We start from the raw sequence: 17,915 nt of genomic DNA, 5'->3' as shown, positions 1-17,915 counted from the left end.
TGTGCTGCATGTCAATGTACCTGACCTGTGACCTCTACAGTACCCTTTCACTGTAGGAATCACACTCTCCATATCAATCAAGGGGTTTGATCGCAAGCACTACCCTGCGGTCTCTCCGTTAGCCACAGCAATCCACATTTCAGAAAGGCGAAAGTTGTGTGGAATACTGACTGGGCACAAACACTCCACAACACGTTTATTGGTTGTACTTCCTCCGCATCTATCTGTTTTACCCAGAATGTAATCGTCCTGGCTGGTGTGTAGTAAGAGCAGTTCTAATGAATGTGGCCATTAAAGTCACTGGCCTGAGCATTTACATGTATAGTAATTATGACTCAGGCCTATAATTACGCTTAGTATGAGTGACATAGTTTTCCTTCTTAAAAAGTGATGATTATTATTTTATTATGATCATCTGTGTATGTTATTCTCTTTTGCTATGTTCAATTAAAATGATTTGCAGTTACTTATTTGCAGTCAGAATAAAGTATATCCAAGGCCTGATTATTTGCCCAGATTTCTAAATTGTCTTCTTGTTACGTATTGTTCTATATCAATTTGTGTGCTCGATAACCAGTCTGCCTTACTATTATGGATTACTATTCAAATATTAATGCATTTATGATTGCAGCAATGCCAGGTCCTGACTAGGGCCCTAGCCATCTTTTCGCTGGTCTCAAGGCCATAGTTGGGACCTGGCAGAGGAGAAGCCTCTAGGCATCTCTCCACAGTTGTTTTTTTTGTTTTCCCCAATTAGAGGCAGCTGTACATTGTTGCCTCCAACAGAGGGTCCTATTTAGTTCAGCCGTTTGCCACACTGTGTGAATTATTGTTTGTGCTATCTGCCTCAGTTTTCGGCTGCGGCTTTGTTTTCTGTTGAGACTAATTAAAGGTCTTAAAACTAAAACCAAATGCTTCCCAGAAAAATCAACACTGCAGAGACACAAAACCTATTCCACTACAGCCATCGGTATCCAAGAATGCTTCCGAAGCTTATTTTTGAAATAACACGCCTTGGCCAGACCAAATCCGTCATGCATATGCATAAGGTTCAAGCCTTGGCCAAACCAAATCCGTCATGCATATGTGTATAACAACGGAAGTTCAGTCATTTCCGATGAACATGTGCGTTATGATGCAAGGATATGCAAACGCGTTGGATTTTTCCAACTCGTGTGCGTTATTCAAACCGGAAACTGTCAGTTTATAAGTAAATTAGGGATCTAATCTCCTCCAAAAAGCCTTGTCAGAACGGAATTAAGTGAATATATTTGTGAATATATTAAATATTATTTCTTAAAAGCATGGCCAAAATAATTATAATTGTAAAGACTAAAATGAACAAAAAACTGCCAAATACACTGCTGTCAAACTATCTAGCTTAGAACAGAGTTTGTATGTAGCTAGCAAGTTATCCCCAAGTGGCATACGAGCTGACAAACGTGCAGTTGCTAATGTAACAAATCGTTCAAAACCTTTGTATAGCCAAAGAGTTAAAGTTACTGAGGTGGTATAGCCGAATATCGGATCAAATCTTCCTCCATGCGTTATTTGTAGCGTTGTGTGTCTATATATCGTCTGAAAAATCAAAAAGGGCAGGATAACCGGCGAACCCAAAGCTTCTATTTATAGATGCGTCGTAAATCAAAAAATTATGCGTAGCGATATGGAAAGGGCTTGCAACAAAACGATGCATTCCCAACACAATTTGCGGATCTAGTTTGGGCAAGCCATCAGAAAGCTGCCACACTAGTGTCTGCATTGGGTCGCGTCCAATGACAACATCCAAACTGATTTTTGGGTTCTTGGCGGAAGCTGCGGGAGTACGAGCGTCACATCTACTCAGTTTTCGGTAGCGTCTGTGTTTTTTGTTGAGACGAATTAAAGGAATGTACTTGACCTACAACTCTACCCCTGTGTCCTGCCTCCCCTACCGTGGCAAGCAAGGCCAGTTTTAAAATTTTGTCCCCAAATAATAATTAATTGTGTCACGAGTGATGCGCATTTTTACGAAAATATCAAATAATTTATAATTCTTGCTTTTCAATTTCGCACGTGTTATCTCAATTTGACACGGATTTACATGGAAAACGTAAGATGTGTAAACATTTTAAACAAGATGCAACTTGGCAACCTCAATATTGCTAGGGGAACTTACGCAAAATGTGCTGTGATTTTAAAATTAAATTGGGTTTATTATAATTAATTAATGTGCAACTTTAACATGCTTTGCGTCACACTGTGTCCGTAAACATATCCACAAAATTGATGCTGAAACTTTGAAGTTCTGTTTTCTAGGTCACAGAATGCCTTTTCTGAAGTTTTCTTTTAGGTGGGTGGCCCTTAGACTAATGAGGAATGAGGGTTTTAGCAGAGATTTCCCCGTGTCTTGTCTAGCTGTGGGTGATTAGAGGGCATGAAAAAAAAACACTGATCACACAGTCAGGTCTATGATCAGGCCATTAAAACAGTACTTGTTTTCTAAGGAGAAAAAATATTTTACGAATTTGTCTATGGAGTATATTGGCTTTATCAGAATAGAGGGCTACACAGTGAGCCCTTGTGTATTTTTGCCAGTCAGCGTTTATACCGCTTGTCAACATGTTTATGCTGACTTGGGTTCTGTATACACTGTTAATTGTGTAGGTTCTATGCTTTTAATGATGATTGATTGGAGAGATAGTTCTGCTTGGTACAAAAACATAAGCATAAAAGAATGTCTTGTATTTGGGAAGAAGTACCTGTGTTTGTGAAGAAAGCTTGATGACAACACTATTCCTGAAAACCAAATGTTTTTGTTGTTTCAAAACAGAGTCTAGTGAAATCAGCCATCTCCTAGATGTATCAAATGCCAAACCTAAGTATCCAACTGAACATGCATCAAACCTAAATGACCTCAAAAATACTACAAATTATGCAAGGCAGCGTCACATTCAGTTGTTAACAGATCACAGTATCACATCCTAATGGTAACATTTCATCACATTTTGACCTCTACTTATTATATACAGTCTGCCCCACTCAGACCGAACCTCATTGTTACTCTACACACAGACCGAACCTCATTGTTACTCTACACACAGACTGAACCTCATTGTTACTCTACACACAGACCGAACCTCATTGTTACTCTACACACAGACCGAACCTCATTGTTACTCTACACTCAGACCGAACCTCATTGTTACTCTACACACAGACCGAACCTCATTGTTACTCTACACACAGACCGAACCTCATTGTTACTCTACACTCAGACCGAACCTCATTGTTACTCTACACTCAGACCGAACCTCATTGTTACTCTACACACAGGCCGAACCTCATTGTTACTCTACACACAGACCGAACCTCATTGTTACTCTACACACAGGCCGAACCTCATTGTTACTCTACACACAGACCGAGCTATGCGTGACAAACAAGCTAAGGTTAGGAAATATGAATGATTGGAAACTATGTTATACTGAAATGTTTCCTTGATCTGGGATGAAAATGGTTTAGAAAGTATATCGTGTTTCATTTTGGGAAGAAAAGTTTAAGAAGATTAAGAGGATAAGGAGAATATTCAGATAGCGAGGATGATTGTGGTCTAATCCTTTGCCTCTGGAACACCAGTACCTCTGCAGAATGCGATTGAATCCTACTGATCTTTCAGCAAAGGAAAACATCTCTGCTGTATCTTTCCCCACTGTCTTCATCCGATAAAGCTTACAAATGCCCCAACATTTTATACACACCGTACATATATATATATATATATATATATATATATATATATATACACTGTAAGATGAATGTGAAAAAAATGTGTGCTCTACATTTGATCAGTATCCATAGGGAATAGACTGGTCTACGCTTTATGACCTTAACAAGATGTTGGAAACCATGGTGATAAAATGAGGATGAAGGGAAAAGGCTGTATTAGAGAATATCAAAACTACAATGTATTGTGGGTAACTGGTGTCTGACTGATCTACAAATACTGCAGTATTAAGTAATGATGCTAGGTGATTTGTAACTCAGTCAGATGGCAGTCGTCAGTAGACAGTTCTGTTAATCCACACATATTAAGACACCGTCTTAACTTGGAAATGTAGGCTTTCCGTTAAAACTACAACCAATTAATGCTTCCCAGAAAAACCAACCCCACAGAGACCCAAAGCCTATTCCACTACAGCCATTGGTATCAGAGAAGGCTTCCGTTCAGAGAACGCTTCCTTTTGATATCGCAGAAGGCTGTCACACTAGTGTCTGCATTGCGTCACATTCAATGGCAGCATCCAAACTCAAGAATCGCTGAGCTTTGATTCCCTGATGTGTGCATTGATTCTTGATAAGGAAACATTGATTTTGCTGGGTTCTTGGCTGTCAGATTGACCCGATGCTCATGACAACATGGCATGATGTGTGTAGTGCAGATGAGGTGGGAGATAAGAGTCTACCCCCCCTCCCGCGAGCAGCTGTTTTAAGGCACAGTGTTACTAAAGGGAGAAGGCCATGGGGCTTAGAGGCTGTCTTTTGATTATGTTTTGGTTTGGTTTAGTTCAGGTTTCTTGCTGTCATTCTCTTACTTTTTTCTCTTTGAACTTCTTCACTCGCCCTTCCCCCTACCTCTCTTTACCTCTGTCTCTTACTCTACGTGTATCTCTGTGTCTTTCTTTGCGTGTATCTCTGTCTCTTTCTCTTTACGTGTATCTCTGTCTCTTTCTCTCTGCGTGTATCTCTGTCTCTTTGTCTGTGTGTATCTCTGTCTCTTTCTCTGCGTGTATCTCTGTCTCTTTCTCTATGCGTGTATCTCTGTCTCTTTCTCTGCGTGTATCTCTGTCTCTTTCTCTCTGCGTGTATCTCTGTCTCTTTCTCTGCGTGTATCTCTGTCTCTTTCTCTCTGCGTGTATCTCCGTCTCTTTCTCTGCGTGTATCTCTGTCTCTTTCTCTCTGCGTGTATCTCCGTCTCTTTCTCTATGCGTATATCTCTGTCTCTTTCTCTCTGCGTGTATCTCTGTCTCTTTCTCTCTGCGTGTATCTCTGTCTCTTTCTCTCTGCCTGTATCTCTCTCTATCTCTCTGCGTGTATCTCTCTCTTTCTCTCTGCGTGGCTCTCTCTTTCTCACCCCCTCCCAGAATCTCTGTGTAAAGCTCTGTGGTTGCGATGTGCCGGGCTGCTGAGTCATTCTGTAACGCACAAAGAACTTCTGTGCCCTGATTTGATTGTCAAGCCAAGGCTGAGCTCAGTGCATGTATAAATGGATACTCAGATCTTAACCTGCCACTGCGGTCCATATCACCTACACGGTGTGAGTTCCTCCAAGTCCAACGGAACCGGCCGCATCATCACCAGCCCGCTCGACTTGCTAGACTCCGGTACCTTCAGAGTCTCACCCCCCCCCCCCCCCCACACACACCCAGCCAAACAGATGGAAAGATGGACAGACCTGTACAGGGACGACAGTCAGATTACTTAAATGAGTCACCCCAGCAGTGCAGTGAAATCACAGAGGATGAGTCACTTTATCTGGTGTAAAAGATGGAGGGATGAACAGAAGCATTTAGCTACTTCTGTGTGCATCTCTCAGAACCAGGCACATCAGTTGAGGGACTTGAGGGGACTACAGTACAACCTCTTGTAAGGCAGAGTTTGTCTCGCTTTTGCAGAACTCCTTATGCCCTTTTATTGACTGTCATTTCCTGGTCTTTTTAGATTGTACTGAGGGTGTTGGAGCCATGTTTAGGAATAGTCTGAAGATGCTGCTGACGGGCGGCAAGGTCAACCGCAAGAACCGCAACAGCAGCAGTGGTGAGTCTGAACTTTTAACCCCTAACCTCTGACTTCTGACCTTTCTGCCAACAATGACCTCCAACCCGCCCGTCGGAGTGTGAGCCTGGGGCTGTTCATGGAAGGTTGTTGGGGTCCCACTGCCTCAGGGCACCCATAGCTCTCCGTGGGTGTTCATCGGTAGCGCTCCAAAAACACCTGCCCTCGGCCTCATCGGTACCTCGTTGACAGACGACCAAGACGCTTCACAGATACCCCGTTGGGATTACAGACAGTTGAATCATGTTTTGCACGTTCGATTCTCGGCTGATGACACATTTCGTTTTCATATACAGGTGATAAATTCCCATTACACACAAGCCACATTAGCTTACGCCTTCACGTTTAACAGCCACGCAGTGCTTTTTGTTCATATTGTATACTTTGACTCACTCACTTATGTCACTCAGCTGTTAAACGCTCTCATTCAGGAGAGAAAGTGCGCTGGCTGTACAGCCAAGCCAACGCCGGCGACATTTGATGGAAGCTTCAGCTACTCGGCTCTGAAGTTAAATGGGTAGGAGATGTGCAGTAGCAGTTGCTCCTATTTGATAGTAATAACTTTGGGGTTTATTGCCAGGCGGTATTACAGCCACCATCTTTAACAGTTCCCCTAGGCATGCCAGGGCTACCTCCGAAATGGCCCGCTATTCCCTAGTTGGCGAACTGCCTCTGACTGCTGCCTCTAGTCAAAAGTAGATTAGTGAATAGGGTTTAGGGTGCCATTTAGTTTGCTGACCGGGTCTTTATTACAGACGGGGAATGTGCCGGCTAAGGGCTTTTGATCGCTCCGCCACTCTGCGATTTCCTGCAGATATATTCATGCTGTGGCCCGCATGTGAATAACGACTCAAATGTTGAGCACAATGTCTTGTATGTCACTGTTGTCAGAATATCAACATGCCCGGTCTGACCTCATATCTGGAACACCTTTTCACTGATTTTGTCTGTTTGAATGCCCAGAGGGATGGCGGCAGGCCTATGGTGAGCCTACGGAGTGAATTTCCGGCACTGTGGTGTGGAGCGGCTCGTACTGTAGTCTGTCTCAAGTGCTGCAGTATGGAGAGCCTTTGGCGGGGTGTGTCATAAATGCTGCCCTATTCCCAATGCAGTGCAGGGGGGGCTCTGGTCAAAAGTGATGCACTATAGGGCAACATTTGGGATGCAGTCACAATGTGCTTTAAAACAGTGTTATGTAATTCTCTCCAGTCTCCAGGGGAGGCTATGTTAGTGGGACATCCTCCACAGAGGGCTTGGATTCCTCCTCCCTCTCCTCTTTAGTCACCAGGGGAAAGTGATGTGGGTCACACATGCACAGAGGGATAGTATGACAGACAGTCGAGTTGGAATAGTTCTCCAAACCAATGGTCGGGTATGTGTTGGGGTTGTGGGGCCACAGTTTAGTTCTATTTAGGTACAGTGGGAGATTGAAATGGTAACAGTTATTACAGTCAACAAAATGTATTCATATGAGCCTAGGGATGCGCCATTTAATGCCAAAGGAAAGCACAATGAGCAGGAGACCACCAACAACTACCTTTCTCACAAAAACAACACTCAGTGCAAGATGTATGTGATGTAGGGCTGCAGCTAACAACTGTCTTGATAATCTATTAATCTCTCGATTACTCCTCAAAAAAGGTCAATTGCAGAATTAAGTGTTTTATTTAAAAAAAAGTTTTTTTTTCCCTTTTACAATGCCTTTATTAAAACAACTGTAGTTAGCAAGTATAAAAAATAAGAACATGTGCAAAAAATAAAGGGTCATCATAATATGAAGCTATTTGAGAGACTTTCCTATAATTTTTCTGTTGTTAATGTTTCTGTTGTGGAGAACTATACAGTAGAACTGACCACATTTGACACTAATGGGTTCATTCATCAGTAACGTTGTGCTAGTCGGAGCTTTTCAACGAAACACAAACTCAATACGCTTAAGTAGATCACCGGTTTGGTGGTGAAAAACCTGACCGGTAACTTTAACTCAGCCATGCATTCAAGATGAACTATTTCTCAATTTAAAAACGTAACTCCATGAATACAAATTTTAATGAATCTTCATTTTGTATTACATTAACTTGCCATGCTGAGCACTATTCATGTTCCGTCATCACAGCTACAACACGTGTTCTCTTTAAATGCGTTACAGCTGTGCTTCTGTGCCATGAGAGTTCTTCTTTGCAAATGTTGCAACAGACCTTTTTTGTTGAGCTCTTCACGGTAAAGTGGTCACATACTCCTGACGTTTATGGTCGTACCCGACTTCCCTCCGGGGTATCCTCTGGCGTCTTTCAAATGTTATTTTTCCCCCTGAGTTTCTTGTCGACCCAACTAATTCCATAATGACATTTGTTGCCACCAATTTTGATAATCAACGTTATCGATTTTTATCGATTAGTTGTTGTAGCCCTAATGTGAACATGGCTCATACATTGCATGTTCCCAATTCAATGTGTCTGTATGTTTTTTTTGGTGTTAAACATACAGGCAGACAGAACAGTATGAGGACTTCAAATATGTATACAGACAGTATTTATGAATGAGCATTGCACCAACAGTGGAGAAACCTGCCAGCTCCGCCCCTACACAGCTCCAAATCCAGGTGTTTAATGCTGGTGGAGAGGTATTATGGCAATAAATAAATGTAATCAATCTGAAAACACTATTTGCTAAATATGTATCAACAATCACTAACCCTAACCTCTAACCTCATCCTAAACCTTACCATTTCCCTTACTCACCCATTATTATTCTATGTATACCTAAACCTGATCTGAACCATTGCAATCATTTACTTTGTTTTTGTTAGTTTGCTAATAGTATGAATATCTATAGTGCACCTGCAGATTGTAATTCTTCAATAAATTGTATTCAAATAAAGGGTAACCTTAATTGTATAACACAACAAAATGCTGAGAAAATGTAGGCACCTGAATACTTTCCCAAGGCACTGTGTTATATACGGTTTGGTATGAATACATTTACCCTTACTCCACTTCCAGACAGACAGATAAGTCCTGCCTCCCAAGGATAGCCCAAGGACTGTCATGTCAGCCTACAGCAAGAAACAGTAAATCAGAACTTGGAGATAAATAGTGCTGAAATATCTCCACTCATCCTTGAGGTGTTGCGCTGTGACCAGTGCTTGACATGGGATGAAACAGGTGGTCTGACTTTTCCAAGTTTTTTTTCCCTTCTAACTGTGACCCGTTTAGAAGTCAGCGGAATGCTCTGATTCCACAGGCCTGCCACCTGCCGTTGTTCTCTTTCACAGCTAGAATAGTTTCACTGTTACTGCACTGTATACAACTCTTTAGCCCCTCCATCTGGAGAGCTGCTGGGTGAGCAGGCCTTTGGTCCAGCCTGGAATCACATACAGTCACAAAGGGTTTTGCATGTACTTTTTAAGTCATCTAGTGGACGATGTTATCCAGAGCTACTCACGCTGATGCGTCCTTTCTTTAAGTACAGCACTTTAGTACCATGGACTCCGATATAAATCAAACCCGGATGACTGGCGTTGTGTACACCAGCAATACCCCCAAGAGATTTATTTTGAACTAAATTAATAATCCACACAATATGGATATGGTGCCTTGCATACGTTTTCATACCCCTGACCAATTCTCTCGTATTACTGAATTACAAATGGTACATTAGATATTTTATATGAAAACGTTTGAAACATGCTTGTATGAAATAAATAGACTGAATTTATAGATAGTTGGGAGAACACACACAGACACACACACACACACACACACAGACACGGACACAGACACAACAGCCACCTCTGCTGGGTGTGCCAGGCTTGAGTTAGCACATCTTAACAACCCTATTCTTTATACCCGTAAAACAGCGCTGTTACCACCTGTAATTCAATTGCAATTAGCCCATTTCACTCAGCACTGCTCCACCACAAAAGGCACTCTGCTCAAATCTTCAAATGGTGGCGTGCGTGCGTGTGTGCGTGTTTCCATTCAGTTCAGTTCTTTGTAATAATGGAAGACAGCAGTGAGTCTGCCTGTGGCCAAGACACCACTGTCACAACTTTATGGTCTCGCTCACTCAGTCAGAACCGTCAATACTGTAAATTCCAATATGGACAAACCATTAAAGATCCAGGTCCATTGTTTCTGTTAATGCCGAGTCAATGGCTGTGAGGACTTGTCAATAACAACTGTAATCACAACTATCAGTGTGGCATCAGTATCGCAGATGCCAGATTTCCCCTCCACTCCTATCTACACAATACTCAATCAGGCTGCGTTCAAGATGCGTTATCTGAACTGATTATCTACTTCACTGAACACATAGTTTAATCAGATCTCATTAAAAGACAAGTGGTCCTCTTATCACGGGGTGCGGTGTCATCTTCAGACCTCAGATGAGCGTTAAATGACCCCACTATTGTTCATTTAGATGAGGATATTGATATGGAGAGGGGTTATACGATTAGCAAAATATCAAATAATTCATGACTCATACATCCATAATACAATGCCATGTAGAAGAATGAGGCGTTGTGTAGGCTGTGCATTTCAAGTGGCGTGCTTCTGGGGATATGGGAATGTAGCCCAAGACTGCGAGGTCTATGAATGCTAGCGTTGGCGTGGCTAGTACTGTATGAGACCTGAGCTGACTGGCACCCAGGCTGGCAGAGACAGAGAGGGGACCGGGATGGATTGCAGGAGGGAGAATTTAAAAGATTGGGCCCTGTTAAAGAAGGATGGACGGAGAGACTGGAGACAAGAACCCTAGTTGAGAGGAAGACCGGGAATAATGATAGAGACTGAGAGAGAGAGAGAGAGAGAGAGAGGATTGGATAGATATCACAGCATTATGTTAGTGGCTTAATCTGGTCTCTTGCTCGGCTGGGTGAAATGTTGTGTTAGTACATGTGCCTATCCAATCCTCTTGGATCCTCTTGGAGAGAGTAGGGAGGAGGGGTTTGGAATTCAGCACTAGATGTGACAACCCTGGGGCTTTGGGACTGAAAGGGTGTTCGGTTGTGGAACGCAGCAGATGGACTGACAGTCTTATGCTCTGTCAACACTGTATTATTGATGTTTCGAGCTCGCCGACCCGAACGAAGACCCGGCGTGCCACCAGCCTGTGGGACAGGCAGGTACAAACACAGGCATTCAAGTTGTGCAAACGTCTAGACCAGGCTTAACCAGATGCGCGGAGGGTGCCGTCTGCAAAATTACATTTCCTCACTAATTGGGGCGTTCCAATTGACAAGTAATTTTCCACAGCCGTGGAGGAAACATTTAATGAGTTATCAGTTGCTCTGCAAACAACTGTAAAACTCCAAATTGACCCCGGGAAGTGAATGAGACCCACCAGTATATATCAATACTAGAGTGGGACTTAAAATGCTGTTTCCCACCTCTATACCCATTTGAAGTGCATTGACAAGTGTCCCTCCTTCCCTTGGCTGACAGTGTGACAATATAGACACTACAGTTAAACGCATGAATCCGCAGTGTGTTGTTAAAACCTATGTGTTCAGTTCCTGTACACACAAGACACGCAGTATTCCTGCCCAGTGAAAGGCCATGCCAAATGAACCGGGCGGGTTATAGCCGAACAGTGCTGAGTGAGTGGGCTGTGGCAGAGACAACTGGACTGTCTGTAGTAGCAGATTGATGTAATACATGCCAGGGAGTCAGGGGGAGCTTCTGCAGCTCAATGGGAGAGTTGGTGTTGGCTGCTCTCCAGTAAATGCCAGATTTCCTGCTCCCGATTGGCTCGTCCCGCGCCACACACAAGGGTGAATCCTGAACACCACCATATTCCCTGCGTAGTGCGCTCCGTTAAATGAGAGCCGTGTGGGGGAATAGGGTGCCGTTTGGGGCACACTAAAGTCTGCTTCCTTCCTGTATTAATGAACTGATTAAAAATGAATGGGGGGGATGAGAGTGGAGCCACCGCAGGGAGTGCCATGTAGCACACATTGGGAGTTTTCTCCTGAAGACCACTTCAAATCCTCTGGGTGTTTCTCTTATTTTTTTTTTTTACATTCAGTTAGAAAGATGCTTTATCTTATGATGGGCTTTATTATTATTTCAGGGCTCGTTTGGGGAAAAAAAAGCCCTGTTTTCTCGTTGTGACTTCCCTCTGTAAATCCAGTGGAAATGCAATTAAGAAATTTTGTGTGCAGTTCCTATGGGCCGTTTCAAACGCGCTGTTGGTGTAAAATCCAGATTTGCACTTTAATACAGCCATATAGCAGCAATATAACCCAAAGCCATATAACACTAGGACTGTTGTTTCCACTCCCTAGCACATCAAATCTGATTTTGTCTGGAAGAGACCCAGCAGCATTTGATCATCAATCCACGGCCTGTCGCTCCATTAAATAAAGGCCTTTTACTGCTGCAAGCCGATCTGCCAACATGCCCTGCATCCAAATGTCTAACCATTACCGTTCTGGTGCATTACTTTTCCCCTCTTTAAAGAGAACAGTCTTCTCTTTTGGACACAGCCGCAACCAACGGCTGACTGCAGTAGCCCTGGCTAGCAGGATGCATTATGCATGAGGTATTTTCCGTCTAATGACCGTGACATGTACATTAAGCTCCTGTGTAAACAGCCTCCGTGATCCAGAGCCGGTGAAGGAGAAACCATTGTAAGCTACAGTGCTCTGCTGTTGACCTCCGGCCAGATGGACCGGAGTGCGCTATGTAGGGAACAGGACATGTCTGAGGACAGAGCCACAGTGTGTGTAGCCAGCGGGGTGGGAACGTGAACTCATCAGTAGGGTGTGGTTGCTGTGGAAAGGGACGCGTTCTAAGCAGGGACACGCCTCGTCTGGCCTGCCGTACTGTAAGTTCCCCCAGGCTGGGGCGACGCCTGTTGTTATGCTTTCACTCAGGCACAAATCACCTATTTTGATGTAGTGCTAGTCTTATGACCAGGCCCAGTGAGATTTGAGACACGGCCTATATGTGCTCTGGTGACATATCATCTATTGGGCGGTGTGAGGAGAGGTTCAAAAGGAGGCACTGAGCCACTACCCTCCTGTCTTTCTGAAGCTAGGGTTTTCCGATGGTCCAGGATGCGCAACTGCATTTCTGTTGTCTTCAGAGCAGATAACGAGATTAGCTTTGTTTATGTAGACACACCGCTAGTTATAGTAGTGCCTTTGTTTTTAGGTCTTCACAGTTGCTCAATATTATAACACAATTCTTCATTCTGGAGCCTTTTCAGTTTGAAGTGCCATGCAAATCGATAGACTGTTATGTGGCTGACCCAGAGGTGTAACCTAGTCTTCAGCGGTCAGCAAGGCGGACTCCGCTGCGTGACCTCATTATTGGGTCACCGGGGAACTCATCACTGGGCGCCTAAGGTGACAACGCCCTGGTGGTGCTGTAGTCCTCCAAACGTATAATACAATTGACCCTGTCTCTCTGGGAAAACAGATGCCTAACGATGACCTCGGGCGACCCGGGATGGAATGTCCATTGCAGGTCAATGACGAGCAGGATATGTCGGTGGAGCGTAGCTAGAGATGACAACGGTGTCGGCACTCTCCTGTCCTACTCTTGCAGTGTTGAAGGCTCATCTCGTCTATCTTCCTCTCTAGTTCTCTGTGTCTTTCTCTCCGTATGTCAGTCTGTTCAGTCTCTCACTGAGTTTGGAAATAGACCTAACTCTCAAGCTATATGCCTGTATAACAGCCAGCCCACCAAGCACCCCACTTCAATGACCTACTTTGAGTCAGCCCCTGTTGTCTGGGATGTCTCCAGTTATGTTCCCCCCTCCTTGGCCACCTCTTCCCTGGCTCCCCTTCCCCCTTCCTTCCATTCCTCCTCCCCCTCCCTGGCTCCCCTCCACTCCTCCACCCCATCGCTGGCTCCCCTCCACCACTGTCATATCCAACCTCTAACCCCTTCCTGTCGCTCTCCACTAATATTAATTAGTTCTGTAGTAAAACAGGAGCGCTGTTATTGATGTTGCGCACGGAGTCCATGCTGAAGACCTTCCCAGAAGACATCCCAACATACTAGCCCGCTAACATACTACCCCGCTAACATACTCCCCCTCTAACATACTACCCCGCTAACATACTCCCCCTCTAACATACTACCCCGCTAACCTACTACCCCGCTAACATACTACCCTGCTAACCTACTACCCCGCTAACATACTACCCTGCTAACATACTACCCCGCAAACCTACTACTATGAATTTAATGAATTTATTGGTAACTTCCTCTGTAAAATAAGTATTTGATCACCTACAAACAAGCAAGATTTCTGGCTCTCACAGACCTGTAACTTCTTCTTTAAGAGGCTCCTCTGTCCTCCACCTGTTACCTGTATTAATGGCACCTGTTTGAACTTGTCATCAGTATAAAAGAAACCTGTCCACAACCTCAAACAGTCACACTCCAAACTCCACTATGGCAAAGACCAAAGAGCTGTCAAAGGACACCAGAAACAAAATTGTAGACCTGCACCAGGCTGGGAAGACTGAATCTGCAATAGGTAAGCAGCTTGGTGTGAAGAAATCAACTGTGGGAGCAATTATAAGAAAATGGAAGACATACAAGACCACTGATAATCTCCCTCGATCCGGGGCTCCACGCGAGATCTCACCCCGTGGGGTCAAACTGATCACAAGGATGGTGAGCAAAAATCCCAGAACCACACGGGGGGAGCTAGTGAATGACCTGCAGAGAGCTGGGACCAAAGTAACAAAGGCTACCATCAGTAACACAGTACGCCGCCAGGGACTCAAATCCTGCAGTGCCAGACGTGTCGCCCTGCTTAAGCCAGTACATGTCCAGGCCCGTCTGAGGTTTGCTAGAGAGCATTTGGATGGTCCAGAAGAGGATTGGGAGAATGTCATATGGTCAGATGAAACCAAAATATAACTTTTTGGTAAAAACACAACTTGTTGTGTTTGGTGGAGAAAGAATGCTGAGTTGCATCCAAAGAACACCATACCTACTGTGAAGCATGGTGGTGGAAACATCATGCTTTGGGGCTGTTTTTCTGCAAAGGGACCAGGACGACTGATCCGTGTAAAGGAAAGAATGAATGGGGCCATGTATCATGAGATTTTGAGTGAAAACCTCCTTCCATCAGCAAGGGCATTGAAGATGAAACGTGGCTGGGTCTTTCAGCATGACAATGATCCCAAACACACCGCCCGGGCAACAAAGGCTTTGTAAGAAGCATTTCAAGGTCCTGGAGTGGCCTAGCCAGTCACCAGATCTCAACCCCATAGAAAATCTTTGGAGGGAGTTGAAAGTCTGTGTTGCCCAGCGACAGCCCCAAAATATCACTGCTCTAGAGGAGATCTGCATGGAGGAATGGGCCAAAATACCAGCAATACCACCAGTGTGTGAAAACCTTTTGAAGACTTACAGAAAATGTTTGACCTCTGACATTGCAAACGAAGGGTATATAAAAAAGTATTGAGATGAACTTTTGTTATTGACCAAATACTTATTGTCCACCACAATTTACCAATAAATTCATAAAAAATCCTGCAATGTGATTTTTCTCATCCTGGTCAGAAGCATGACCAGATGGACAAGGACAGTGACAACCTGGAACTGTCAGGTATCGTCTTGATCGGCAACACAGCCAGGAGGAATACGTCTTTAGAGTGTGGTACTCGGGAGGTGTGGACCAAGACCCCAAGTTTTAACGGAGCAGTTTCAACACCTTTGTGATGAGGAAGGTATCTTCTTTTGCATGCCCCTGTCTGGTAAAACATCTTTGAGAAACCTAGTGCAAACGTGTTCAGCTCATCAAAAGACTTCCAGACTGCACTCCCTGTCAAATTCATGACATAGTCATGTGTAGTGAGTTGTGGAACAGTGACTGAAGTGCAGCTGCGCAGGCTGTCTCCATGTGTGCAGGAAGGGGATCAAAGATTATTTTTTCATATTGCAGACTTTGGACCGCCTTAGAAATAGTTGACTGGTTCCAGTGGTCAATACCAATGTCCCAGCAAGTCAGGCAACCATTTGCACCAGAAGCATCCTTTTTAAGGGGTGCAATGAGTATGTTTAATGGCTGTCAGATGTAAAATAATTACTGTACCAACTAGCATAGCTAGCGCAAATGACCAGAAGACATTCCCCGTTTAAAGATTTCTTGCTGGTCCATCTACCAGTTTGCACTGACGTGTAATCTCCTTATACTCTTTTAGATAGTCGCTGTACTATCCCCCCACTCAAAACCGCCCTGGACTATCTTATACTATTCCGGTCTTGTTCAGTTACAGAAGAGGAGGAGACAATTCCTGTTATTGTTTGAATTATGTGTTGTAAATGTCTGATTGGCCATATTTTCTGTGCTAAAAGTGAGGCGATTTGTCAATATTTCTAGCTCTCACATAATATGCGCTGATTGGTCGATTTTGCACTGAATTATGCAATGGCAACATCGCGGCACCCTGGAAGAGCTGGATGGGGCCGTGGTGTGAGTGAGGCTTGTAGAGTGAGTACTGCTGGTTTCTGTCGGATTGGAACGTTCTAGTTCTAAGAGTACAGTGGGCAGTCAGTGCGTGGGTAAAACAGCTCTGCCCTTACCACTTCCTGTCCTCTCTCCTCCTACTCTATCACTCCGTCTCTGCCATCTATCCTCCATGTCTGTGCTCTCCTCCTGTCACCTTTCCTTTTCTCTCTCTCTCCCTCGCTATCTCTCCGTCACTCTCTCCAGCGTCCTCTTTACATACTGATTAGAGGTCCTCATTGCCTTCAGGTGTTCTTAGCCTTCTGTGGGGCTGTGTGTGAGTGTGATATGGAGCAGTCAGATAGTTACAGTTTCATGACTACTCCATTCTCACAACCCCAGAACTCTGATAAGACGACTTCTGGTGTGCTGGATTTACCCCCAAAGAGTTCCTCATCCACCACCTGGCCAGGAACAATGTCTGATTATGGTTGTTTGGTTGGTTCTCTTAGAGGAGGAAATTACATCATTATATTCTACATGTGGATGTTTTTCATTTTAATCAGAGTCCATGAGTCTCTTTTGAAAACGCTCTGTAACCGTTCGCATATTGCAAACAGACGTACGCAGAATACTGGATATAACTAATTGTTATTCACCACCTTATTGTCCAGACCTTCACAATTATAAACATTATATCTAGATCAAGGATCTGTTTAGGAAGGTTATTAGTACTGAAGGGGTTAAGGAAATCTGCCCTGACTGAGAGCGAGAGGAAGGATGAGAGGGAGTTATTGCTGCTAGCGAGAGAGGAGGAGGAGGGGAGAAAGTGCCTATCTGCTGGTTAGTGTGTGTGTGTGTGTGTGTATGTGTGTGTGTATGCATGCAGTGCGCCTCGGTGTGCGTGAGTTCGCACGCTGACACCTGGTGCTTTCCTTCCTCACTGCCTGCTCACTGTAGGAAGCTCTCTGTCTGGGCCACGCTTCGTCCCTCTCTCTCCCTTTTGTCCCTACCTCTCATCATCCTTCTCTTCTCTACCATTTCAGCATCCTTTCCTCTCCTGTCTCCCTCTTCCCTTTGTTTTGGATCTCTTAAATTGCTGCAGGATTATCCGATTGCCTGGGACACCGAGACGATGGACTGACAGAGGTGAGCTGGATAAAGGGAGTGTTGAGAGTCTGTAGGACTGTAGGGTTGTAGAGTGGGGAACAGGAAGATGCTGTTCAGGAAATGTGTAGTTTGGCTGTGTTTAATTTCCTAATTATTAGCCCGTCGAGCCCATACAGCATGTTGTGCTCGACAGTCAGTCTGTAGCGATGAATTCAACAAGTTGCTTGAGATGATGGATATGCAGTGATTCCAACAGTGGGTTCACGTGTGTTGTTGTGTTTTTTGAGGGGTGAGTGGTTCATCACTGCTAAAGTAATCCTTTATCCACTAGCCTGTGTTTTTCCGTATTTTTGACCTGTGTTAGCGGATGTCTTTTTCCCTGTTTGTCTGTTGACGTGGCTCTGTGCGTGTTCCTGTTATATATTTATTGGCTCAGGTATGTGGCCTTCACACCAATCAGGTTCTACGTCACGCCACTACAAGTGGTGTTTGTGTGTGTGTGTGTGTCTCTGTGTGTGCGCGTGTGTGATTCTATCTTTGGATGGTACATCATTAATCAGCCCCCACACTGC

The 17,915-nt window shown here is 44.2% G+C and overlaps 1 protein-coding gene across 5 annotated transcripts in view; it reads left to right on the top strand.

Moving 5' to 3' along the window:
* tanc2b (tetratricopeptide repeat, ankyrin repeat and coiled-coil containing 2b) overlaps nucleotides 1–17,915 on the top strand; it is a 165,759-nt gene that overhangs the window by 49,462 nt on the left and 98,382 nt on the right. For 3 of the 5 annotated variants that reach the window (XM_034292070.1, XM_034292072.1, XM_034292071.1), the window contains exon 3: nucleotides 5,701–5,796. In XM_034292070.1, the coding sequence (XP_034147961.1) occupies nucleotides 5,724–5,796 (73 nt within the window). In that variant the 5' untranslated portion in view covers nucleotides 5,701–5,723. Of the gene's footprint in view, nucleotides 1–5,700; nucleotides 5,797–17,125; nucleotides 17,383–17,915 lie in introns of those variants that run through there. The other 2 variants (XM_034292076.1, XM_034292074.1) reach the window with 1 other exon arrangement.

The sequence above is a fragment of the Esox lucius genome, chromosome 5 (assembly GCF_011004845.1).
Source record: "Esox lucius isolate fEsoLuc1 chromosome 5, fEsoLuc1.pri, whole genome shotgun sequence".
Classification (NCBI taxonomy): Eukaryota; Metazoa; Chordata; class Actinopteri; order Esociformes; family Esocidae; genus Esox; species Esox lucius.
This window is presented reverse-complemented; position numbering and strand designations above follow the sequence as displayed.